The sequence below is a fragment of the Schistocerca gregaria genome, chromosome 1, assembly GCF_023897955.1.
Source record: "Schistocerca gregaria isolate iqSchGreg1 chromosome 1, iqSchGreg1.2, whole genome shotgun sequence".
Classification (NCBI taxonomy): domain Eukaryota; kingdom Metazoa; phylum Arthropoda; class Insecta; order Orthoptera; family Acrididae; genus Schistocerca; species Schistocerca gregaria.
The window spans coordinates 382592308-382619788 of NC_064920.1; the positions used below are offsets into that span (position 1 = coordinate 382592308).

General features: G+C 40.6%; 1 protein-coding gene across 2 annotated transcripts in view; it reads left to right on the top strand.

Moving 5' to 3' along the window:
* LOC126348365 (dynein axonemal assembly factor 10) overlaps window positions 1-27481 on the top strand; it is a 176892-nt gene that overhangs the window by 105189 nt on the left and 44222 nt on the right. For both annotated transcript variants that reach the window (XM_050002348.1, XM_050002349.1), the window contains one exon: window positions 10423-10538. In XM_050002348.1, the coding sequence (XP_049858305.1) occupies window positions 10423-10538 (116 nt within the window). The remainder of the gene's footprint in view (window positions 1-10422; window positions 10539-27481) is intronic.

Genomic DNA, 27481 nt, shown 5'->3' on the forward strand with positions numbered 1-27481 from the left:
GTTTGTTACTGTTCGTGTTCTGGATAAAGACATCCGCATGCAAGTGGACACTGGCTCTGCAGTAACTCTCATTAGTTCTCGCACGTATTTGGCGTTGGGCTCCCCTTCTTTGTCTCCAGTTACGTAAAATCTGAGGACTTACAATAAAGAGAAAATTCCTATCATGGGCCAGTTTGATGCTTCCACTGCCTACAAGTCTGTTGTTCGGCCCCTTACGTTTTATGTGGTGGATCATGCGGGCACTGAAAACCTGTTCGGTTATGATGCTTTCCAGTTGTTCAGGTTCTCCATTGATGATGATGTGCACCTCATATCTGAGGATATTCCGTATCAACAGCTGGATGGATTGTGTTCTGAATTTTCGTCCGTGTTCTCTACTGGTCTGGGTTGTGCCAAGGATTTTGAAGCCCACATTACTCTTAAACCTACGGCTCGCCCTAAGTTTTTCCGGGCACGCCCTATTCCGGTGGTGTTGTGTGCACCTGTCAAGGCTGAGCTAGACTGGTTGACAGCTTCAGGGATTCTCCTTCCTGTTACCTCCAGCGAATGGGCATTGCCGATCGTGGTGGTTTCTAAACCAAACGGGAGTCTGCGATTGTGTGGTGACTTTAAAGCCACTGTCAACGCTCAGAGCCTCATTGACACTTATCCTCTTCCCCGTCCTGAGGAGTTGTTTACCAAGCTCGCTGGGGGCCAGTTCTTTTCCAAACATGACTTATCAGAGGCGTACCATCAGTTGCCGTTGGTCACTAGATGACATTGTTGTCACGGGGGCCTCCACTGAGGAGCACCTTCACAATTTGCGTTCAATGTTTCGGGTTTTGCATTCGGCTGGGTTGAGGTGCAATCTGGACAAGTCACAGTTCTTGCAACCCTCCATTGTGTATCTTGGTTTCCACTTGTCCCGTGAGGGTATACATCCTCTACGTCAGCACGCTGCGGCCATTAACGCTCTACCCCGGCCGTCTATGGTCAAAGAACTTCAGGCATTTCTAGGCAAGATTGCTTATTATCACAAATTCATTCCATCCGTGGCGGCGGTAGCTCACCCTCTGCATCAGCTGTTATGCCAAAACGTCCCTTTCTGTTGGTCCGACGAGTGTGAGCAGGCTTTTGTCCGCCTGAAGGCTCATTTGCAGTCGGCACCTTGTCTTGCCACATTCCATTCGGGTCAGCACTTGGTTCTGGCGACTGACGCTTCACGGTATGGCCTAGGGGCTGTTCTCGCCCATCACTATGAGGATGGGTCGGAACGACCCATCCCCTATGCTTCCAAGACTCTCAATGTTGCACAACTGCGTTACTCTCAAATCAAAAAGGAGGCGCTCGCTGTCATTTATGCTCTAAAAAAGTTCAGCGTTTTTTGTATGGTTCTAAGTTTCACTTCATCACTGACCACAAACTGCTGGTCTCTCTGTTCAGCCCATTGGCGTCGCTTCCGGATAAGGCAGCTCACTGCCTGCAACGTTGGGCCTTATACTTGTCTCGTTTTCACTATGAGATTCACTATCGCCCCACAGCCCAGCACGCCAACGCTGACACATTGTCGCAATTGCCGATGGGCCCCGACCCGGTTTTCGATCGTGATGAACTACTGTTTCCACATTGATGAGGAAGAACGTCGTGCGGTCGAGGGTTTTCCACTTACAGGTTCGCAGGTCGCGTCGGCTACTGCGCGGGACCCGGTCCTGCGTCAGGTTATCGGTTTTATTCAATGGGGTTGGCCGGACAGGACCAAGGGCCGGGCATCGGATCCCCTTCGCAACTACCATGCCTTGCGCCTTCGTCTGTCTGTTCATGATGGTGTTGTTCTTCTGGCCACGGATGGCGCATCTCCACGGGTTGTGGTGCCAGCCTCTCTTCGCAAAGATGTTCTCAAACTGTTGCATTAAGGCCATTGGGGTATTTCTCGGACTAAGTCACTGGCCTGCAGGCACGTTTATTGGCCCGGTATTGATTCGGACATCGCCCACATGGTTATTGCGTGTGGTCAGTGTACTCAACAACTGGGTGCACCTCGTTCAATGCCCTCTCCATGGCCTGATCCGGTGTAGCCATGGGAATGGGTGCATGCTAACTTTGCCGGCCCTTCCTCAGTACTTATTGGCTACTGTTGATTGACGCCTTCTCGAAGTTTACATATGGTGTTCGATGTCCATCACCCACCACTGTGGCGACGACGCTGGCTTTGTCCAAAATCTTTGCACTAGAAGGTCTTCCATCCACGATCGTCACGGACAGTGGCCCTCAGTTCTCTTTGCAGGCCTTCCGTGATTTTTGTACTGGACAAGGGATTTATCATGTTACAGCACCGCCCTTCCATCCGCAATCGAATGGGGAGGTCGAGTGCCTTGTCTGCACTTTCAAAAGCCAGATGAAAAAATTCCATAGTGATTTTTCCACAGATGACGCTCTGCTGCAATTTCTGAGTTCTTATCGTTTCACGCCTCTGGGTGATCGCAGCCCTGCTGAACTCTTGCATGGCCACCAACCGCGCACTCTACTGCACCTGCTTCACCCTATCAGGCCTTGTGTTGTGTCCCCTAGAGTGGGAAAATACTCGGTGGGCGCCAACGTATGGGCACAAGGGTGTGGATCTCGCCCTAAATGGATTCCAGGGTTGGTCAAGGCTCTACGGGGCCGCCGGCTTTGTGAAATACGTATGGAGGACAGCATGGTTGTTTGCCATTATGACCAGATGCCCCCATAAGTTTGGCCACGCCAGTGCCACCGCCCCTTCCTTCATCCGCATTCTCTGGGACCCATCTCGCTAGAGCACACCCCCACGTTCACAACACCTATGGATGCTGCTCCGGAGTTTTCACCCATCATCTCGTCCAGGAGGCACGTTCCACACACAAGCTTCCATCCTGGACATTTTCGACCATACTCTTGTGTCTCTCCGCGGGATCTTCTCGGGGCCTCACAAGAGGCCATGGATGTCTCCGCACTATCCATGCCTCCAAGGAAGTGAGTGGTTTTTTTTTTTTTTTTTTTTCAAGGGGGGATAAGTGTTGTGACAGTGCCACGACATTTCACAGTGCCGCCACGACAGTACACGCAAACGGCGATACAGGTGCTCCGCAACTCGGGCTGAGTGCGGGACGCCACCTAGCTACGAACGGCGCCGGCCGCATGTCACGGCATGGCGGTCAAGTAAGAGATACTGAGTTGTTATCATGTAACCAGCTATTGTTTCTAAGTGAGTGTGTTTGAATATCCACGCAATTATTGGTGATTAATGGTTTTAACAATGTCAGCAGCACCTCCAACATCCATTTGACATTTATTGCTGGATAAATACCTCCTACAGGTTTTCTGCATTTTTGTTTGCATCTATGTTGATTCTGCATGTTTTATAATGTCGTGTACCCATCTCCAATTATGTCATGTCTCAGTCTCAATTATGTCTCAGTCTTTTATTGTCTATATGAATCCAGAAAAATACCAAAGAATTATCTTAGTCCAACAACCATCATTTTGTGAAGTCACAGGTCCCACCACACTCCATTTCATTTTCACTACAGTCATAATTATGTCTTCCACTTCCCTGATCCACTTGTTTCTCTTTGTGTCCCTCCTTGTAATTTCCAAAATATATCTCACCGTTGTTCCCTGAGCAGCTTTCAGTTTTTGAATGGTTTCACATTAAAAGTCAATGTCTCACTGCCATAAATCAGAATGGATAAGACACATTGATTGTTAACTTTTCTTTGCAGTTATGTTGGAATCTTAATTTTAGAAACCCCATTTAGTTTATAAAAAACAGTCCAGGCTTATCCTTAACTACTGTGAAAACCAAAACAAATTAACTGTTCTATAGCTTCATTGTTAATTTGTACAAATTTTTTGCCAGTTGCATATTATTTTAATCTTGTTGTAACCACTTTCAGTCAACTAAACAATCATTTAGTTGCACAAGAACTCTCAGCCACTGTAAAAGTTTTGTAGGACAATATTGTATCAATCCAAAGTGTCATGCTCTGGGAACCATAGGAAAGAAGAAGAAACCTATATAGTAAAAGACAGACAGAAATGGGCAAGGGTTGGTTTTTTGGTATATTTTGTAATTTGAAATACAAAGATAATGCTGGAAGGGAAGAAAATACATACATCTGGATATAAGAGACAAATTTCAAACCTTGGCACAGTGAATAACAGACTGTAGAAAAAAGAACACTTGTTTGAGTTGGTGTGGAATATAACCTCTCCATATCCATAGTTTTATGAATTTTAGTGCTAAAGTGAGATGCACACTACTCTAGTTTAGTAACACCATGAAATTTTTGGTAATTTTCCATGTTCCCCAACATCTAGTCTAGTACTGTGACCCCCCCACCCAACCAATTTTTCTGGCACTTGATTCATATAATGACTATCTGTCTTGCCATATTTGTCATGAGCATCTTTCTCCCATTTCCTAATCCAATCTGATCATTAATAGTATGAAACACCATTTATCAACTGATTGATAACCAAAATTTAACATTTTTGGTGGTACAACGATCGCTGGCAGCTGGGAAGATGGGTGAAGGCAAAGACTCAATATTGGTAACTTGTAATGAAACATGGTTAGCAAAATTACATCCATGATTATGAACACATTTGTGTTTTGCAATCTTACCTCCATTAACACCATAACTTGGTAGGGCTGACCTATCTCAGCAGAAGTTATTGTTGATATGGGCATTTCTTCTTTCCCCTTCATCTAACAACACCCTAACCCCACCCTTTTTCATACAATTTTTTTTCAAATTTTCAGATTTATTCCTTTTACTTTTCATTTCCCTTAGTATTTTGTTACCTTTCTTCACAATTTTATTTCATCAATAATTGTGTCTTTACCATTTCCTCCCACTTTTTATTTTGCTCTGTTGTTGTCCAGTCTTGTCTGTGGTTCTGTTTTTCACTCCCACTAACTTGTTGTCACCACTCATTCCATTAATAACCTTGTTTTCATGTAATTCATCCATGTTTAACTTTTTGTGTTTTGAAATTCTTTCTTTTAATTGCATTACGACACTGATTTCACTCTCAACCTGCCCAGTTCCAAGTGAATTCCGACAACTTTTCTCCAGCAGTTTATGTTGATTCACTGAGTAAAGCACCTTGTACATCTGAAGGCTAACATTTGTGTTACCTATTTCATATGTGCCAGTGCCTCCTGCTTCTCGATATATTTGTGTTTTTCTTTGGTATTTTTCTTTGTTCTTAAATGTGTCTTCTTGGATCTACATCTACATTTACCAACATTCTCTGCAAACCACTGTACAGTGGGTGGCGGAGGGTACCATGTACCACTACTATTAACTTCCTTTTCTTTTCCACTCTTAAATAGAGAAAGGGAAACAATTGTCTATGTGTCTCCATATGAGACCTATTTTTTCTTATCTTAGTGGTTCTTACTCAAAATTTAAGTAGGAGGCAGTAGAATGATTCTGCAGTCAACCTCAAATGCTAATTATTTAATTCCCAATAGTGTGTTACAAAAAGAACAACATTTACAGCTGGCTGCTGCGGCCGAGCGGTTATAGGCACTTCAGTGCTGAACCACGCTGCTGTTACGGTCGCAGGTTCGAATCCTGCCTCGGGCATGGATGTGTCTGATATCCTTAGGTTAGTTAAATTTAAGTAGTTCTAATACAAGGGGACTGATGACATCAGATGTTAAGTCCCATAGTGCTTAGCGCCATTTGAACCATTTTGAACAACATTTTCCCTTCAGGGAATCTCATTTGAGTTCACCAAGGATCTACCAGTACTAGCATTTGATCTAACCTACTGGTAACAAATCTAGCAGGCCAACTCTGAATTGCTTCAATATCTTTCTTAATTTGACCTAGCAGTAATCCTAAACACTTAAACAACACTCAAAAATGGATGGCAGTAGTATTCTATATGTGATCTCCTTTGTAGATGAACCACACTTCTCTAAAATTCTTCTGATAAACTAAAGTCGGCCAGTCACTTTCCGTGCTATTGTCCTCACAAGCTCATTCAATTTCATATTTCTTTGCAATGTTACACCTGCGTTTTAATGAATGTGACTGTCAAGCAACACACTAATAGTGCTGCATTCAGGCATTATGGTGTTGTTTTTCTACTCATAAGCTCTAATTTGCATTTTTCCACATTTGAGGCAAGCTGCTATTCATCAGGCCAACTAAAAATTTGTCTTGAGTCATCTTGAATTTCTCTACAGTCAATCAGTGACAACACTTTTCTGTCCACCAAAGCATCAGCAGCAGCCACAGACTGATGCTCACCCTGTCCATCATATAATTTATGTATGTTAAGAATAAGAGTGGTCCCATCTCACTTCCCTGAGATGCTCCTGATATGATACCCTCATCGCTGATGGACACTCACCACCAAGGACAACATACTGGGTTCTATTACTGAAGAAGGCTTTGAATCACACACATATCTGGGAACATATTCTATACACTCATACCTTCTTCAACAGTGTGCAGTGGGGCACCATGCCAAATGCTTTCTGGATAATCTAGGAATGTGGATACTGTCTGTTGTGCTTCAACCATGGTTTAAAAGATATCGTGCAAGAAAAGGACAAGTTGAATTTCACTCAAGTGATGCTTTCTAAAGCTGTTCTGATTTTTTGATAGGAGCTTTTCTGTCACCAAGCTAAAAAATGTTCAAGAATTCTGCAGCAAACCAATGTTAAGAATATTGGTCTGTCATTTTATGGGTCAGTTCTTCTACCCTTCTTATATAAAGGTGTTACTTGTGCATTTTCCCCCATAGCTTGGTGCTTTTATTTTGCAAGAGATTTGTGATAAATGCAAGCTAAGTAAAGGTCCAATGCCCCTGAACCAATGGCCTGTGAAACCAAATTGGGATTCCATCTGGACCTGGTGAATTTGATCTCATTCAGTTGCTTCTCTATGCCAGGTGCATTTTCCCCCATAGCTTGGTGCTTTTGTTTTGCAAGAGATTTGTGATAAATGCAAGCTAAGTAAAGGTCCAATGCCCCTGAACCAATGGCCTGTGAAACCAAATTGGGATTCCATCTGGACCTGGTGAATTTGATCTCATTCAGTTGCTTCTCTATGCCAGGTATGCTTGTTACTATGTCCTCCACATGGGAGTATGTGCAACAGTCAGCTTTCCTTTTTCTGTCTTCCATTGCCACACAAGACTGGTCAGTGAGTGACTGGATAGGAATCTTCGACCTGCTTAGTGATTTTACTTTTCTCGAGACCTCTGCAGTTTTTTTGCTAAGGTACGATGGTGATAGTTGTTGTATGCTTCGCACTTTGATCTTTTTACAAATATGTGAATGTCTACCAACTTTTGGCTGTTGTCATCCATGCATTCTTTTTCGAATGAAACTAAGAGTGCAATGGTCTCTGCTTCCTCAAAATTTTTGCAAATTTTGTTATTAAACCATAGTGGGTCTTTCCTGTCCTTAATCCACTTACTCTACACAGTCTTCTCCAGAGCATGGCTTAAAATCCATTTAAAATTTGGCCATAATTCCTCCACATCCATCATATTGGAAGTAAATGACGTCCATTCATTGTTTAAATGGCATGCTAACAACTAATATCTGCTCTTCCTAGAAAAAATAATCTCATAGCCTTCCTGATGGATTTAGTAACCATCATTACTATGATGACATTATGGTCGCTAATCCTGACTCTATACTGCATACTTTATCAGAAGAAGGACCACATGTGGAAGCAGTTTCATGATTTGTCAAGTCTGATGTAACTTCTGCACAAACTTTTATGTGTGCATGCCCACCAACCAACTGTTCACCAGAAAGCATGACCACTGACAGATTGTTTCCAAGAGCAGAGTTGACTGCGTGAGGCAGAGCATGCCACTCCGCTAAACAGGCTTGACTCCAGTGGCTGCTACAAAACTAGCATCTCTCTCCCCCCCTCCCCCTCCACCAACTCACCAATGCTCCCACCCCTCCCCACTCCAGATAGAATTACATAAATGGGTAGATCACATAACTAATGAAGAAGTATTGAATAGGATTGGGGAGAAGAGAAGTTTGTGGCACAACTTGAACAGAAAAAGGGACCAGTTGATAGGACATGTTCTGAGGCATCAAGGGATCACCAATTTAGTATTGGAGGGCAGCGTGGAGGGTAAAAATCGTAGAGGGAGACCAAGAGATGAATACACTAAGCAGATTCAGAAGGATGTAGGTTGCAGTAGGTACTGGGAGATGAAGAAGCTTGCACAGGGTAGAGTAGCATGGAGAGCTGCATCAAACCAGTCTCAGGACTCAAGACCACAACAACAACAACAACAACAACAAATGGAACCTGTTCATATAACACAATCTTCCTAGCCTCATACATTATTAACCCTCGCCCCATTCTCACCTCCATCCTTGTCCATGTGCCTTCCACTTCCCTTTGAGTAACTCCATTCTCTGTTCCTTCTGTGTCAGGCCCCCCTCTCACTCACCACGTCTCCCACCCACATTGCTCCCTCCTGATGACCGACACCTTCATTATTTCATGTGTCATATGCAACTTTTCCTGCCTTCACGAAGACTGTCTTACCAGTGCCACATTTCTTTCCCATTCACTTGCCACCTCTCCCTCTGAGCTTTCAGCTTCCTTTCCTTCCAACTTTTCCTTCCTCTCTCCCCTCATTCTTCCTTCTCACCCACCCAACTTAATGCACCCTCTCACAGCAGTTGGGCTGCAGAAGTGAGACATGAAGCCAGCCAGGGTAGTGTAGTCACGCATGTGTATTTTTCCAGAATGAGATTTTCACTCTGTAGCAGAGTGTGTGCTGATATGAAACTTCCTGGCAGATTAAAACTGTGTGTCGGACCGAGACTCGAACTCGGGACCTTTGCCTTTCGCGGGCAAGTGCTCTACCAACTGAGCTACCCAAGCATGACTCACGCCCGTCCTCACAGCTTTACTTTTGCTAGTACCTCGCCACCTACCTTCCAAACTTTACTGAAGCTCTCCTGTGAGCCTTGCAGAACTAGCACTCCTGAAAGAAAGGATATTGCGGAGACATGGCTTAGCCACATCCTGGGTGATGTTTCCAGAATGAGATTTTCACTCTGTAGTGGAGTGTGTGCTGATATGAAACTTCCTGGCATATTAAAACTGTGTGCCAGACCGAGACTCGAACTTAGGACCTTTGCGTTTCACAGGAAATTGCTCTACCAACTGAGCTACCCAACCATGACTCACGCCCCGTCCTCACAGTTTTACTTCTGATAGTACCCCGCCTCCTACCTTCCAAACTTTACAGAAGCTCTCCTGCGAAACTTTCAGAACTAGCACTCCTGAAAGAAAGGATTTGCGGAGATATGGCTTAGCCACAGGCTGGGGGATGTTTCCAGAATGAGATTTTCACTCTGAACCGGAGTGTGTGCTGATATGAAACTTTATGGCAGATTAGAACTGTATGCCGGGCCGAGACTCAAACTCGGGACTTTGCTATTTGCAGGCAAGTGCTCTACCAACTGAGCTACCCAAGCACGACTCACGCCCCATCCTCACAGGTTTACTTCCACCAGTACCTCACCTCCTACCTTTCAAACTTTACAGAAGCTCTCCTGTGAGGTGCTGGCAGAAGTAAAGCTGTGAGGGCAGAGTGTGAATCGTGCTTGCGTAGCTCAGTTGGTAGAGCAGTTGCCCGCGAAAGGCAATGGTCCCGAGTTTGAGTCTCGGTCCGGCACACAGTTTTAACCTGCCAGGAAGTCTCATGTGTATTTTGGTTAGTTATGAAGATACACATTGTTTGGAACATTATAAACACAATTATTACAGAGCAAGGTGGTGCAGTGGTGAGTCACTGGACTTATATTCATAAGGATGTGAACTGAAATCTCATCTGACCACCCACATTTATATTTTACATGGTTTCTTAAATCCCATAAGACAAGAGCTAGGATGGTTCTACGAGAAGGACATTGCAATTTTCCTACCTAGTTCTACATCAAATTGAGATTGTGCTGCACCTCGAATGACCTCATTGACAACCGGATGCTAAATCCTAATTGTCATACCCCATTGTTGTCACTATTAAATGATTTGAATGCTTTATTTCTTATTGCAGGTTATTAATTGTTCATTCCATTGTTTGCACTACATTTTTTTCTCTTGTATTTATATTTAATTGATGTGTTTCTTTCCTTTCCTTTGACATCTCACTACATGTCTGTTTGCTTCAGAAGAATACATTTTCTGAGGCATAGAGTCTTTGTCAGCCAGCTTCTATAGCTGTTATTCTGTCATATGTGTACAGTTGGGTTTAGCTAAACAGTCATTGGTCTTCTATAACATTTCATTTTGAATTTACTCCAAAGTCCCACTGAATACTTAATAGATACACCTCAGTATTGAGTATATATTATTAAATTATTATTTTTGGACATCAAAGTTGTAAACCTTGTCATGTACAATTTTTCAGGCAATTCATACAACTCAGAGGAAAGAATGGTATGTGCTGGTTATGATAATGGTGACATTAAGCTGTTCGACCTAAAAACAATGGAACTTAGATGGGAAACAAATGTGAAAAATGGTGTAAGTATATATTGAATAAAGGGGGAAAATACAAAGTAAAAACCACTAATTGCCATGATAAAGAAAATGTATTTCTTCTGTTCTTTTACATATGATTTTGCAAGTATTTTTACAGTATCTTTTGTCACAAGAAATTATTTTATGACTACCTAAAGTTTTCTCTTTTGTTGCATACTGGAGACTAGTGATACACTTATTATGACAGACACTTACTACAGTAATCTCTTTTACGAATGGAAAAATGTGAAAGACTTTGATTAATTGTGATTAATGAACAGCTAAGAAGAAACAAGGTCAAATTACTCACACAAGTTTTATGTTTATTACAGCTTTTAACAGTTAACTGAAACATGCGAGAATAGTGGAAGGGGAAGGGGAGGAAATATGCAGTATGGAGCACTTATTACCACTCAAAAAACTTTAGGTACTGAAAATGGGCATTCCATCTGTCACATCTGGCTAACCATTATTATTGCCTGGGAATTCAACAAGAGTGTAACTCAAGACAGTTTAATGTAATATATAAGGTATGCCTAATTAAAAAGGAGACCTTTGTTGTAGCAGCATTGTATGTAATTCCAGGGGCAAGACCGCAATAACAAAAATGACTGACAACATGTGAGTAGTTGCTGTTGACATTGTGGAGGATGTTTTGACTACATGCAGGGAACTGGACAATACATACACCATAAACAACGGCATGCTTCCCTAAAAAAAGGCTTGTGAAGTCAATGTGCACCCTGTCTCAAAGGTTCTCAAAGACTGCCAAAGAGGAAAGCTGATGTGGCAGCATAGGCTGGTTCTGCGCATGCCATGCAAGTCACACGAGATGTTCAATGTCTCAGTGCCTGAGCCTTCGGGACATACCCAAGTGCGATGCATGCAGCAGCTGGAATATGTGAGGACACAATGGCAGAGAGATGATTACTCAATAGCTTTGCTCCTGTGTGGCCAATATGAAGACCCCTAGGCAACTATAAATCAATCTTGACGAAAGAAAAACATGTGCTGTGTCAGATGTGATCCTGAAGGAGCACGCTTGTGCTATCCCATCTGGATGGCTGAAATGATTTTCTGTCATAAGAAAAGCCAGCAATGTGTGCTGCAAGGTATTGTTCAATGTGAAAAATAGATTCCCCTGTTGATCAAACTCCAGATCAGGTACCATTGGCAACAGCGATTATGAATCTGCACTATTGTGCCGGGCAGTGGACGAGTAATGAATGTCATTACAGTAATTACTGAGAAAGGATGCCCATCAGCAGTCCTATGTGGTAGCTTAGAACAAGGGTCAAATAATGAAATTAGATGGTTGTGGTTGGTGATAAGTAGGAAATTTGCTCCATACAAAAAAACAAGGAACTTTTTAATGCCAAAACTGATAATGCCTCTTTTTCTCCTGTGAATAGTTACTTCATTCTGCTGAGAGCATATTTGATGCATAAGCAGTGGGCGATTTGGTGCCACCTGGGTTCTGATGTGACAGAACCACGCCAATGTCACACAAGGATGCTTCGGTGGCCACAGTTAACAGGTTACCCAGCATAAAGGAAGCCAAATGGAGATTGGTGCACGAATGCTGCATGAGGGCTGAAAATCTCATTGACAGTCCACAGACCACACCAATTTTATGCCTTTTTGTTGAAACTGGCTAAGAGGACATCAGGTGTGCCTAGCTTGAGGAATAAACTTAACGAAACAAGAAATCTTGCCAACTGAAACCTGGAGCTCCTACAGGTTGATCTTGGCTTTGATGTACTTGTCCATGCCTTGTGTGTGTGTGTGGGGGGGGGGGGGGGGGGGGGGGAGGAAATTTTTACAAAAAAGGTCATTCTCTAGCAGGTGATGAAAAATTGCCAGCATATTTTGTAAGTGCCCCTCTTGCGTGGAACCAGTGACCCGAATGTCATCAAGATAGCTGACACAACAGGAAATGCCGTTAATCAAATGCTCCTAATATCTTTAATAATTTCCTGGGGCAGATGAAAGTCCAAAGGGCAAGAAATTAAAACCTCCAATTGCAACTGCAAGTGTAGGACCGAAAATTGGCGCAGGCAAAATACTGGCCCCCCTTGACAGCTTTGTCAACAACTACTCTGGACATGGAATAGTATATGAGTGAATGACACATTGCATGTTGACTGTCTCTTTCAAATAACGCAAAAGCATGTAGTGTCATTTGGCTTCTGTTTCGCCACCAAAGAAGTGGTCCACTGATTAGATAAAACGAGATATAATGCCAGGGTAATTCCAAGCCTGCAATTTGGCCTTGACCATGTCATGTGTGGAAAAGGGAATGTGGTGCAGATTTAAAAATTTAGGTATTGCTGAGGGCTTAAAGGAGACATGGGCATCAAAATTGTCTATCCAACCAAAGATATTCTCAAACGGCAGATCTTACGACCTTAGGAAAGAGTCCAGATCTTGAAATGGGTCCAACTGGGACGCTGATTAGTCTTTGTTAATTATCCGGAATCCAAAAATAGAAGAGGCATCTAGCCCAAAAATATTTTGCACCAACAGTGAATTTACCATTAACAAGGCAAGTTGCTATTCCACTATTGTATATAGTGCTGATACAGAGAATTGCCCCTATAGTGGGATACACTATCTACTATAAGATAACATTGAATGTAGTCGTCATTCACTATAATGCAGCCCAAGAGAATGGGTGTGTTTTAAGTTAATTAGGCTGATTCGTGGCCAAAGACTTCCAGCATAAGAGGTCACCCTCATTTAGCCAACATCCGTGTCAAAGAGAACAGACAAGCAGACAGAGGTTCAGGGCACTCTCTTACCCTTGGGGTGTGAAACTGCCCCTAACGAGTGAAGAATTAGCAATAATCAATGTTGTGAGGATGCAGAAGGTAATGGAAACTACTACATTGAAGACACACAATGTGTATCCACAGGACATGTGGCCTATAATTGAAAAATTGGCATGATGAGCTCTGCATTGTCAAAAATTTTTGGAGTAATCCTCCTCTCAGATATCTGGGAGAGAAATGTCAAGGGGGAGGGAACATGATTGAATAGCCAATGAATGGATAGTGTTCTATGAGTCAGGATGTGGAATGTCATAAATTTGAACATGGTAGGGAAGCTAGAAAATCTGAAAAGGGAAATGCAAAGACTCAGTCTAGATACAGTGGGGGTCAGTGAAGTGAAATGGAAAGAAGACAAGGATTTCTGGTCAGATGACTATAGGGTAATATCAACAGCACCTGAAAATGATATGATGGAAGTAGGATTTGTTACGAATAAAAAGGTAGGGCAGAGAGTGAGTTACTGTGAACAGTACAGTGATGGGATTGTTCTTGTCAGAAACTACAGGGAACCAATACTGACAATGATAGTTCAGGTATACATGCCACATTGCAACCTGAAGATGAAGCGATAAAGAAAATATATGAGGGTACTGAACAGGTAATTCAGTACGTAAAGAGAGGCGAAAATCTAATAGCCATGAGGGTTTAAATGTGATTGTAGAGGAAGGAAGAGAATAATGGGTTATGGGAGTATATGGTCTTGGTACTAGAAATGAGAGAGAAGAGACACTAATTGAGTTCTGCAATAAATTTCAGCTAGTAACAGTAAATACTCTGTTCAAGTGTCACAAGAGGAGGAGGTATACTTGGAAAAAGATAGCCGATACAGGAAAATTTCAGTTAGATTACAGAATGGTCAAGCAGCAGAGATTCTGAAATAAGATGCTGGATTGTAAGACATACCCAGGAGAGGATACAGGCTCAGACCACAATTTAGTAGTGATGAAGAGTAGGCTGAAATTTAGGAAATTAGTCAGGAGGAATCTATGTGCAAAGTGGAACATGGAAGTACTGAGGAATGACAAGATACCCTTTGAAGTGCTCTGAGGTTATCGATACTATGATAAGGAATAGCTCAGTAGGCTGTTCAGTTAAAGAAGAATGAACATCTCTAAAAAAGTTTAATCACGGAAGTTGGAAAGAAAATCATAGGTACAAGTAAGGTAGCTGCGAAAGAACAACGGGTAACAGAAAAAATACTTCAGCTGATCGATGAAAGAAGTGAGTACAAAAATGTCCAGGGAAGTTCAGGAATACAGAAATAGAAGTCATTAGGAATGAAGTGCAGGGAAGGTAAGGCAAAATTGTTGCATGCAAAATGTGATCAACTTGAAAAAGAAATGGTTGTCAGAGGGACTGACTCAACATACAGAGAAGTCAAAACAACTTTTGGTGAAGTTAAAAGCAAGAGTGGTAGCATTAAGAATGCAGTGGGAATTCCACTGTTAAATGTAGAGAAGAGAGCAGATTGGGGAAAGAGTACATTCAAGGCCACTATGAGGGGGAAGCCTTGTCTGATGATAAGGTAGAAGAAAAAACAAGAATTGATATAGAAAATACAGTGAATCCAGTATTAGAATCAGAATTTAAAAGAGCTTTGGAAGATAAGATTGAATAAGGCAGATGGAGTAGACTACAGTCCATCAGAATTTCTAAAATAAATGGGAGGGATGGCAACAAAATGGCTATTCATTTTAGTGTGTAAAATGTATGAGACTGGCGATATAGCATCAGAGTTTTGGAAAAACACCATCCACACAATTCCGAAGATTCCAAGAGCCAACAAGCATGAGAATTATTGCACAATCAGCCTTATAGCTCGTGGATTCAAGATGCTGGCAAGAGTAATATACATAAGAATGGAAAAGGGAATTGAGGGTGTGTTAGATGATGATCAGTTTCGTTTTGGGAAAGGTAAAGGCACCAGAGAGGTAATTCCAATGTTCTGGTTGATAATGGAAGAAACACTAAAAAAAAAAAAAAACAAGATAAGTTCATAGGATTTGTTGACCTGGATAACATCATCAGATAGTGCACGATATTCCAAACTGAGAATAATAGGGGTCAGCTATAGAGAAAGACAGGTAATATACAATATGTACAAGAGCCAAGAGGGAACAATAAGAGTGAGTGACCAAGAACAAAGTGCTGAGATTAAAAAGATGGAAGACAGGGATGTAACTTTTCCCCCATGTACAATCTGTACATCGAAGAAGCAATAGTGGAAATAAGATAGAGATTCAAGAGTGGAATTAAAATTCAAGGTAAAAGGATATCAATGATAAGATTCGTTAATGACATTGCTATCCAAAGTGAAAGTGAAGAAGAATTACAGAACGTGCTGAATGGAACGAACAGTGTAATGAGTAATGAATATGGATTTAAAGTAAATCAGAGAAAGGCAAAAGTAATGAGAAGTAACAGAAATGAGAACAGTGAGAAACTTAACATTAGGATTGGTAATTACAAAGTACATAAAGATAAGAAATTCTGCCACCTAAGCAGCAAATTAACCCATGATGGATGGAGCAAAGAGGACGTAAACAGCAGAATAACTGGCAAAAAGGGGATTGGCCAGGAGAAGTCTACTAGTATCAAACATAGCCCTTAATTTGAGGAAGAAATTTCTGAGAATGGACAACTGGAGCACAGCATTGTATGGTAATGAAACATGGAGTGTGTAAAAACTAGAATGGAAGAGAGTTGAAGTATTTGAGATGTGGGGTGCAGAAGAATATTGAAAATCAGGAATTGGAATACAGCCAGCAAATACTTGAGGATGTAACCTGCAGATGCTACTCTGGGATGAAAAGGTTGGCACCACTGGAGAGAGATTCATGGTGCCCACATCAAATCAGTCAGAAGACTGAAGATTCAAAAAATAATAATAATAAATAAATAAATTAAATAATTTTAAAAAAAGGAGGAAGAAGAAGAAGGCTGACTGTTGCCCTCATGTATACCTGAAACTCAGTCAGTCACCCATCTACAATCAACATTAGCAGAATATACTGGGCTGATGCTTGTGAGGCATCAGAGACAACCCCCCAAGTCTAGGAAGAACACTGGGCTATCCTGTGCATACAGATTGTCACAAACTTATACTAAGAGGGCCTGCTTTTCATCATACCCCATACATGGTATCTACGTACAGGCAGTCCTGTCTAATATGCACTAAACTGCAACTGGGACAAGACCGCTGACTTACCTATTGAACAGAAACAGATGCAGAAGGTGAGCAAAATCAAGAGCTTGAAAAAGTCTAGAGTGGGGATCATGATTTTTTTTTTACTTACTTTGACCCGCTGAGTTTTCCACAGATGAAGATGAACAGCGCTGTGACATTTACACACTCAAATCATCAATGGAATTATCACATAGTGTCTTAGCCAAAGGCAAGGTCACTGAGGGTTTTTCACATTGTGTATTGAACTACATAAGTTTACGCGATTCAGTGATATCGGCAACTTCAGATGAAGAAGGGTTAGAGAAGATCAATGGCTTAGTTTGGACCTAGATCAGTTTCAAATTGAATAATCACATCCCTAATTAGCAAGTCTGCATATGAGACAGAACATTTGGGAAACTGAAACTGACACTTTCACGAGAGGCCTCGCAGATCAGTGATCATATTCCTATGTGACTGCCCGTAATGCTTGTGGCATTGATTAAACAGCAGTCAGGCTGCCAACACAAGGGTTGAGTCCAAGATACTGCATGACCAGCTGAGAGAGTCCATCAAAGTTAAGTTACTCAGGCTCATGAGATGACTTCAAATTTTGCACTATGTATACAACCTAACACTTCTGGACAATAACAATCTGCCCGTATCAGCATGAAAGTGCAGCAAGAACTGATGAAGATAGTTTTCCCGTCTTTGTTGTAGAATCACTGAAACTAGTGAATGGTGTGGTGAGGAGGGTTGGCAGGGGAGAAGGCGTATTGCAGGCCTTGGCCAGCCACCAGCACAGTATCATAGTGGATCAATTCTGAATTCTGCTTGAGCAGCTCCTGCATCTGCTCCTGTTGCTGTTGTTGTTGTTGTTGCTTCGGGAGGTACAAATGTTCCTGCCAGCATTGCAAAAATAGTGGGTCCATGGTGGCCACAAACATCAACTATGGGGAAAAAAAGCTTCACATCCAGAACATCCTTCATTATCACTTTTGTTTCTGCACAGGCATGATAATACCACAAAACTACCCTTTCAGCACAAGTGCCACTGCTCTAGCCGTTGGTGAGTCCTTGAGCTGGAAGCAAGGGAGCTCAAACCTTGAAAAGGAAATACTTGATGCGCGGGTCAGTCCACTTGGGGCAGAGAGCCCAAACACTGCATTAAGAATGGGACAGAGAAAAGCATAAAATGCAACATATGCAAATGGCTGAAACAACTAGTGCGTGGAACAAAGAGCACAGTACAGTACGAAAGCCAGGTCCTTGTTAGTCAATCGCATCGTAAGACTCTGCTGGCTTGACCTATCACCACCAGCAAGTAAATACCTGTGTGTGCAGTTCTGCCCATATGGTGCTCTGCATGTGCCTTCTGTGGCAATTTCCCTCACTTCTTTGCTACATAATCCATGGCAGCTAATTTGCATCCATGTGCATGTCTGCTGGTGGGAGTATCAAACATACAATTAGGTAAAAGCAGTTCTGGAGTTACAAAGTGTTATAAGTTTTTACAGTAATAAAAATAAATCAATTAAAAATGCAAACAATATTAATTTAAAAAATCATTAACAAGGAAAGAGGTAAGTGACCATATGTGATTCTGAAACACTATTGTGGTATCTTCAGATAAAGAGCATAATTTATCCAATTATCACATTTAATGAGCTAACAAAAGTACATAAAAATGATAAAATGACTACTGAAAAAAGGTTAAGTGAGCAAAAGTTAAGAGAGGAGCAGGTAATTGGTGATGTATGTTGGTACAGCCATCAGAATATAGCATAGGCAAGTTCTGACTGGATGAACACACCTGTCTGAGGGCCCCTCATACATCGCAATACATCTTATCCAGAAAATGATCATAAAACATTTTGCCAGTCAATCAGAAAGATTAGATAGCTAATGAATACATTACAAACACAGTCAGAGAGTCAAAAAACAGGATGACGTGAGAAGTGGAACAAAATAAAGCATATATGTAAAGCATCCTTAAATCAGTCACAAACTTTGAACCAGTGAGTGACAGATTATCCATACTGACAGTCAAATGTGCAAACAATATCTACACTCTAGAAAACGTGTATGCCCCTACAAATGATGAAGACAGATCTGACCCAGAAGAAGTGGATAACTTCTGGGACCTACTGGATGAAAAGCTATCTAAAATTCCTAAACTCCATGTGAAACTCCTTGTGTGTGACTGCAATGCTCAACTCGGCCAAGAATGCAAATACAAGAAAATTATAAGAAATTACCCTGCCCATAGAAAACCAACCAACATGGCAAAATATTTACATCTATCTGTGAAAATCACAACCTGCAGATAATGTCGACTCATTTTTGCCATCTACCCAGAAAGAAGACCACTTGGGGATCTCCCATCCAAACCATCAGCGAGTTCCAAATAGACCACGTCGCAGTCTCCAGGAGGAACAGCCCTGAAATTATGATTGTCAAAGTAAAGAAAAACAAATGTGGCACCAAGCGAGGTGGCACAGTGGCTAGCACACTGGACTCCCATTCGGGAGGACGACGGTTCAATCCTGTGTCCGGCCATCCTAATTTAGGTTTTCTGTGATTTCCCTAAATCGCTCCAGGCAAATGTCGGGATGGTTCCTTTGAAAGGGCACGGCCGGCTTCCTTCCTCGTCCTTCCCTAATCCGATGAGACCGATGACCTCACTGTCTGGTCTCCTCCCCCAAAACAATCCAATCCATAAATGTGGCTTCAGGTCATTACATGTCCATAATTAAATTCAAACCTATACCCGTAAGCACCAGAAAGGCGACCAAACAAGTTATATGCTTTGACAATGATAAACTTCGACAAAGGGTCATGGAGTTCAAAGAAAAGGCAAACTGTGACTTCAGTACCACCAAAGAGAGCCCTATATAGGCTGCCAAAGAAGTTGCAGAAATCAAAAGAAGCAAAAGGCATGCCTGCTGGAATGACACATGCAAGTCAGTCCTCAAGGAAAGGCTCACCACATGGAAACAATACTACTGAACTAAATTGGAAACTGACTGGGAAACCTATAAAATCCAACATTGCCCAAACAGCCAGGGCATCAGAACTGAGAAACATAAGTACGAAAAATCACTCATTGAAGAGAGAGAACAAAATTTTAGGAAGAATGAAACCAGAGAGTACTACAGAGCCTTCAAACACTAACTGATCAGTTACAAACCACTGTCACTACGCTTTTAGTGCAAGGACGGTACACTGGTGACTTCAAATGAAGAAAATTGTCAGATTCTAGCAGACTACTTTTGAGACCTACTGAACTGTAATAAACCACCAAACCCCACTGAAACCAAAGAACCACTGCTCAAGTGCCCAGAGTCCAGACCACCTCACAAAGATGAAACCAAGTGCCACACTGCCCATCTCAAAGACAACAAAGCACCTGGAGAAGACTCAGTTGTAGCAGAATTGTGGAAATATGCCCCAAAGGAATCACTAGAAATCTTATAAAAACAAATAGAAAAAATTTGGAATGCGGAAACATTGCCTGAAATTGGAAAATGGTCCTGATCCATCCCTTGCACAAGAAAGGCAGCATGAAAGACATTAACAACTACTGAGGAATATCCCTGCTACCTGTAACCTATAACATTCTCTCACTCGCCATTCTGGAGCATTTAGAAGCCAAGTCACACATCAAATATATGAATACCAAGGGGAGGGTGGGCTTCATAAAAAGTCGCTCAAAATCTGAACAGATCTACAACCTCAAAACAATCATCAGATATTATACTCTAAGGTCCAAACACTATGTGTCACTCTTTGTGAAGTTCAAGAAGATATACGACTCCATAGACCGGAAGGTCCTGCTGAACATCTTAAATGAGTTCAGAGTTGACCTTAAACTGCAGGCATTAATTAGAGCTACCCTAACAGATACAAAATCCAAAGTTAAATTCCTCGAGTGCCTCTCGGATTCCTGTGACGTCAAAACAGGGGTCAGGCAAGGTGATGGCCTGTGTCCAATGCTTTTCAACTGTGTCCTCGAAAAGATCATCAGAACCTGGCGTGAAAGATTAATGGAAACTAACTATAGCTCATTGCAAATTGGAACCAAATCGAAGGGACATCGAGGTAGGCTGCTTGGCTTTTGCCAATGACATTGTCATTCTGTCAAACAAAGTAGACGCCGCTAGAGTTCAAATCGAACTGTTGAAAGAAATCACTGAACAAACTAGTCTGCAAATATCATTTGAGAAAACAGAAGTCATGACTAACATTAAAGACACCCCACCAAAACTCTTTAAGAAATATTGGGTCATAAGCTGGGTAGACAAATTCAGGTACCTGAGTGAGATCATAATGAAAAATGGTCTGGACAAGGAAGTGCATAGGGAACGGATATGCAAACTATAAACAGCTTACCAAACATCCCACACGATCTACAACAAGAAATGCCTTTGCCGGAACACTAAGATATGTCACTACAAAACAGTTTTAAAGCCAGTAGTTTTGTATGCAGCCAAAACCCTATCCCTAAAAGCTGATAAAAGACCCTTTGAAGAACTGGAGAAAAAAAGAGCACAAAATCTTTAGAAGTACAAGAATGGCATCCATCAAAACAGATCCAACAAAGAAGTCTACAGTAAAATGGAAAAAATTAAGGACAGAATCCATTATTGTCAACTCAAACAAATGGATGGAAATAGGTTAATCAAAAATATATTGCCCTTTCATAAAATTTCCGGCATGCAGCTGCATACATTCAGCTTGTTTTTCTAATTTTTCAGCTGAATGCCATCCAACCATCTTCAGAGTGAGTGACAAATGGAATAACCCGAGACGAGCAACCAAAAAGAAGACATGGTGTCTCTTGGACAGAAGAGTGCAAGTAGGCCCACTCACAATGAATGAGGTGAAATCTGGGCTCGGCAAAAAGCCAGGATCAGTGCTAAGTGCAACAAGACTTAATATGATACTAGATGGCTCCAACAAATAAATAATAATAATAATAAAAACGCATCCTATTCAAAATAATGACCACCGAAGGTAAACAAAATAGAGGCAGTAGATTATTAGTGTAGGACATTTTCAAACAAACCAAAGTAGGAAATGGGTGAAACAGCACTTTGTCCATTGAGTTCTCTATCAGAATATTGCACTCTGTGGAGAATAGACATGCTATTCTCAATGCTCCCTATAGCATGGCCAATCTCTGGTAAAGGCACTACTAAGGCAGTGTTGTTATGTAGTTGCAAATGCTCCTTAAATTCCACATGAAAGAGTAGCCAGTTTGGCCATTGTAGTACTTATCACAGTTATTGCAGTCAATCGTAAATCCCCAGAGCCATTAATTTTAACATTTCTCCATGTGGTGAGACATGTTGGCATAAAATTCTACCGGAATTGTTTTCATCCTTCCTTTACTACCTCCATTTCTGAGTGAGTGTGCATTTTCCTTCTGTGTACTTTTTGTTTCTGTAGCCTATTGTCTGGGTGCATAATGTCATGTGCAGAAAAACGGATGGTTATTGCAGTTTACTGTAAAATGCTGAGTTCTTTATATATTTTACTGTCGGCCAAGGGAAAATGAAATCAGTGGTGGATCCTTTATGTGGAAAAGACTGTTTTATATTGGGATGGATGGCAAGAACTGGCACTGATGAAATGCTCTGTACATGTAGGTTTCGTGAAAATCAAAATTTTACGAGAGCTATTCAGAAAGTAGGGAACGTTTTAACATTAAAAAAAAAAAAAAAAAAATTAAAAAATTACAAGAAATAAATTTTATTATAAATGTCTGAAAGAGTGACTGACATACTACTTTTACACATAGTCACCAAACACATTGAGGCAGTTATCATAGCAGTGGACAAGCTTTGAAAGACCTTTGTCATAAAATTCTGCTGCCTGAGATTCTGGCCAGTGAGTAACGCCTGCCTGGAGTTCCATGTCATCATCAAAGCACTGCATTGCAAGCCAGTTTTTCATCTTGGGGAAACAAGTGGAAGTTTATTGGTGCAAGATCGAGACTGTACCACAGTTGAGTGACAATTTCAAACAACAAAGTCTATGAAACTTGTGAAAAAGAAAGTGAAAGCACTGTTATTGTGAAGCAATGGTTTTCACGAATAGTTTCATCCACTTTAGCCACGAGATTGTCAGTCACAATGCTCGAGTGTCCACTCTTCTCTTCATCATGAACATTGGTTTGTCCATTTTTAAACTGAATGCACTATTTCCGGACAGAACATTCACTCATTACGTTGTTTCCGTACCCTTCGCACAGTTCACGATAAATTTCTATAGGTTTTAGGTTTTTTGCCAACAAAAACTGTATCACAGACCGCACCTCACAATTGGTGGGATTTTCGATTGCAGCGCTTATTTCAAATTCAAATATTGAAAAAACCAGACATGCACAGACGTTCCTGCTGTCTCGGATGGTTGCTGACTAAGCTGCTGAGCATGCACATACCAAAATATACGCAATCGGTGTGCACCTAGCGGCATCTACATCTACATTCATACTCCGCAAGCCACCCAATGGTGTGTGGCGGAGGGCACTTTACCTGCCACTGTCATTACCTCCCTTTTCTGTTCCAGTCGCGTATGGTTCACGGGAAGAACGACTGTCTGAAAGCCTCCGTGCGTGCTCGAATCTCTCTAATTTTACATTCGTGATCTCCACGGGAGGTATAAGTAGGGGGAAGCAGTATATTCAAAACCTCATCCAGAAATGCACCCTCTCAAAACCTGACGAGCAAGCTACACCACGATGCAGAGCGCCTCTCTTGCAGAGTCTGCCACTTGAGTTTGCTAAACATCTCCGTAACGCTATCACGGTTACCAAATAACCCTGTGACGAAACGCGCCGCTCTTCTTTGGATCCTCTCCATCTCCTCCGTCAACCCGATCTGGTACGGATCCCACACTGATGAACAATACTCAAGTATAGGTCAAACGAGTGTTTTGTAAGCCACCCTCCTTTGTTGATGGACTACATTTTCTAAGGACTCTCCCAATGAATCTCAACCCGGTACCCGCCTTACCAACAATTAATTTTATATGATCATTCCATTGCAAATCGTTCCGCACGCATACTCCCAGATATTTAACAGAAGTAACTGCTACCAGTGTTTTTTCCGTTATCATATAATTATACAATAAAGGATCCTTCTTTCTATGTATTCGCAATACATTACATTTGTCTATGTTAAGGGTCAGTTGTCACTCCTTACACCAAGTGCCTATCCACTGCAGATCTTCCTGCATTTCGCTACAATTTTCTAATGCTGCAACTTCTCTGTATACTACAGCATCATCCGCGAAAAGCCGCATGGAACTTCCGACACTATCTACTAGGTCATTTATATATATTGTGAAAAGCAAAGGTCCCATAACACTCCCCTGTGGCACGCCAGAGGTTACTTTAACGTCTGTAGACGTCTCTCCATTGATAAGATGGAAACATTCCCTGCTTCCTGAATAGCCCTCGTATGTTTGTTGTTAACTTACTCAATAGTAAGATGTATGCAAGTAATGAAGCTCCCTTTATTTACCTCCATAGTAGAAGTTATTTTTGGATGCATCCTTCAGCGAATGTGTTAACATTTTCAGGATCACCCTCTATCGGAAATAATTTTTTTTTTGGCACAACATTTATGAGAACTAATTTTTCTTTTAACTGTGGAAACTTGACTGAAAATTTCCATTCAAAATAATTCACAAAAATGTCTGCTTGAGGCCCAGCCAGACTATTTATTACCCATTCCAAGACTATCATTCTTGTTGTTGAAGGTAAAAAAAAAGTTGTAGGCTACAACAGACTTTAAAAATTCAATTAATTTTGTACGTTCTGCAGTACTAATCTTGTTTTGGATTAGCAAGTTGCATACAATAATTTGAACTGTTTTGTTTATTTTGGGGCATTATTGTAGAGGTCTTTTTTATAGGCAATGTTGCTAGTGTCATGTTATTTGGTATAAGTATATTGTTGATTGTATTTATAAGCTCGCACCTGTTTTTAACCTAAAATTGTTATTGAAAGTGTCAACTGATTTAAGTTTGTTGTTAATGAACTTTTGCCTATATCTTGGTAATGAAATGTTGTTCATGATCACCTGAATAGTCTTACTAGTATGCATATTTTAACTTGAGATTGAAGTTGGGGAAGTTTAGTATTCACAGTTTTTAGTAATTTCTTTTCATATTTGTTAAGAAGCAATTTGGACCTATATTATGTATCTCTTCATACACATTGGTGTGGAACTTCTCAATTGGGTCTATGTGGGCTATTATTATTTTGTTTTTTGCAAAAAGTTGTTATGTCTTCTCAGTATAGTAATCTTAATATAATTATGACTGAATTGCCCTTATCTGCTCTAATGACATTGCCTTCTCTTTTTCTGAGAGTTTTTAAAATACAACTCCTGTGATTAATGACTTTACAGGAACTGTACTGACTGGATAAAACTTTATTGACTTTGATGACTGTCTCTGCAGTTTGCAGTTTCATCATCTTCACTGCTTCACATTCAGTTTTACTCTCAACTATGTTCACTTAATATATTTCATATCAACATTCAGAGTGATATTGTATTGTTAATTTTTGTTTGGCAAATTATTTTCATCAACATTCAGCTCAGCATTTATTAACTATCTTGTAATTAATCAGTGTTGTACATCACTAACTTTACTTTTTGTAATATTTGAATTTTGTGACTTTTATCTATTTATGTAACTTTTTGTTACACTTTTTTATTTTTCAAACATTACTCCCAACCCTATTAGAACTATGTTGCCATACCAATTGAAAATGTATACTGGAACACTGAAATATAATTCAAAAGCTACTGTACTTAATAAATCTTTATGCTTCATATGATTCACATAACTGGGCCGTAATCCAGTTAACTTCACTTTTAGTTTTAACTGATACTGATAGAACTGAATGATATTTAATTTTGAGTTTTCCATAGTTTGACACATAATGCAGAACAGCTTATTGAACCTAGTATTCATTACCTCAGTGCCTATTTTCTGCTTCAGTTTACAGAGCCTTTGACTCTAGGATAAGGCAGGCTTAGCACTAGCTTTATAAGCTGTGGCAGTAGTGAATAAAACAGTGATCCAGGAAGTACAGAAACTGCAATATTGATTTCAGTCTGTGACTACAAAAAATGTCACCAGATTATCGATTTCAGTGTGTAGTGGATATTCCAGATTTGCAGAAAAAGAGGAAATAAAATATGACTAATTGACAATCTACATTTGTAGAAAGTCAGTTGTGACATAATGAAAGATACTAATTTCATACCTGTTGAATACGTGAGCTTAAAAAATGTGACAAAACAAACCTGTTTAAAATGTGCCTTATTATGATAAAACCATAGTGGCATCATCAAGATAAGTAAATAAACTTTGCTAAAAGAAAGAGCTATTTATTATGAATATTATTTTGACAATATTTTATTACTGACAGGAAGTGATCCTAACAAGATTAACACATTTGCTCAAGAAGTAAGCTACATGCACCCAAAAATAACTTTTACTAAGGAAATAGAGGAAGGGAACTCCATTAAATATGCATATCTTAAAGTTGAGAAAGTTAACAACAAACATAGATTTTTGATTTTCAGGAAACCTACATGCATAAATTTTCCATCACTGCTGTTCCTGCCATCCAACACAGCATAAAAGAGACTTTTTCACATCAGTGATACACCACCACATTTGTTTACCATTGGTTGACAGTGAAACATGTAAAGAATGCAGCATTTAAAAGCAAATAGCTATAGCTAATGCTTTTTCTGCCAAATTACTTATGCACCCATATGGAGGGCTAAAGAAACAAAAAGTACTGGGCTATTCAAAAAGAAGGAACGGATTTCAAACATTTATTGCTTCCAAACATTGAAAGGTAGAAACACAGTTCTAACATTCCTAGAAAGAGAAAAGTTCAAACTTTTATGCATTCAATGTGAGAACCAACATATTACACAACAAATATCACAACGGTGACTCATTTCCTGTCGCATACAAAGCAGCTGATCTTTTGTTACTGAATTCACAGATTCAACAATGTGATGTCACAGACTTTCAAGAGTGTCAGACATAGGGGGGGGGGGGGGGATAAAAATGTGGTATTTTACATAACCCCACAGATAAAAGTCACAAGGTATGAGGTCTGGAGATCTGGAAGGAGCAGAAGATGAATTTCATCGCTGAGGGCCCTCCAGGCCTCACACCTTGTGACTTTTATCTGTGAGGTTATGTAAAAGATCACATTTTTATCCTCCTTATGCCTGATACTCTTGAAAGTCTATGACTTCGCATTGTTGAAGCTGTGAATTTGATAATGAGAGACCAGCCGCTTCATGTGTGGCAGGAAATGAGCCACTGTTTTGATATTTATCACATAACACATGGTGCTCACATTGAATGCATGAAACTTTGAACTTTTCTCGTTCCAGGAGCATTGGAATTTTATTTCTATCTTTCATAGTTTGGAAGCAATAAATGTCTGAAATCTGTTCCTTCTTTTTGAATAGCTCTGTGCGTAGCACGGAAATGCACACTCATCCAAAAAATAGAAGTTGTAAAGAAAGAATAAAAACTATTCCTGTGGAATTTCATAGCAATATGTTCCAGTACATAGAGAAATGTTTTAGAAAATCTAATGTTCGATGTGGTTTCTAAAACTCACAAATTTTGTCTAGAGCAGCATTTGGAAGCATGTGCAACAGACACAGAATTTCATTGTAAATCCTTCAAAATAGTAAGTGTATATGAGCATTTACAGGTAAATACAGAAGCAAAATTTCATTGTAAATTCTTCAAAATAGTAAGTGTATATGATCACTTACTGGTAACTTTTAATCTTTTCATAAATCATCTTGAAGCTGAACCATTTGACAGAAAGAAACAGTGGTTGCTGGTGATTTTAGTGTAGATTTTTCCAAAAACTCTTCAAGTAAGAA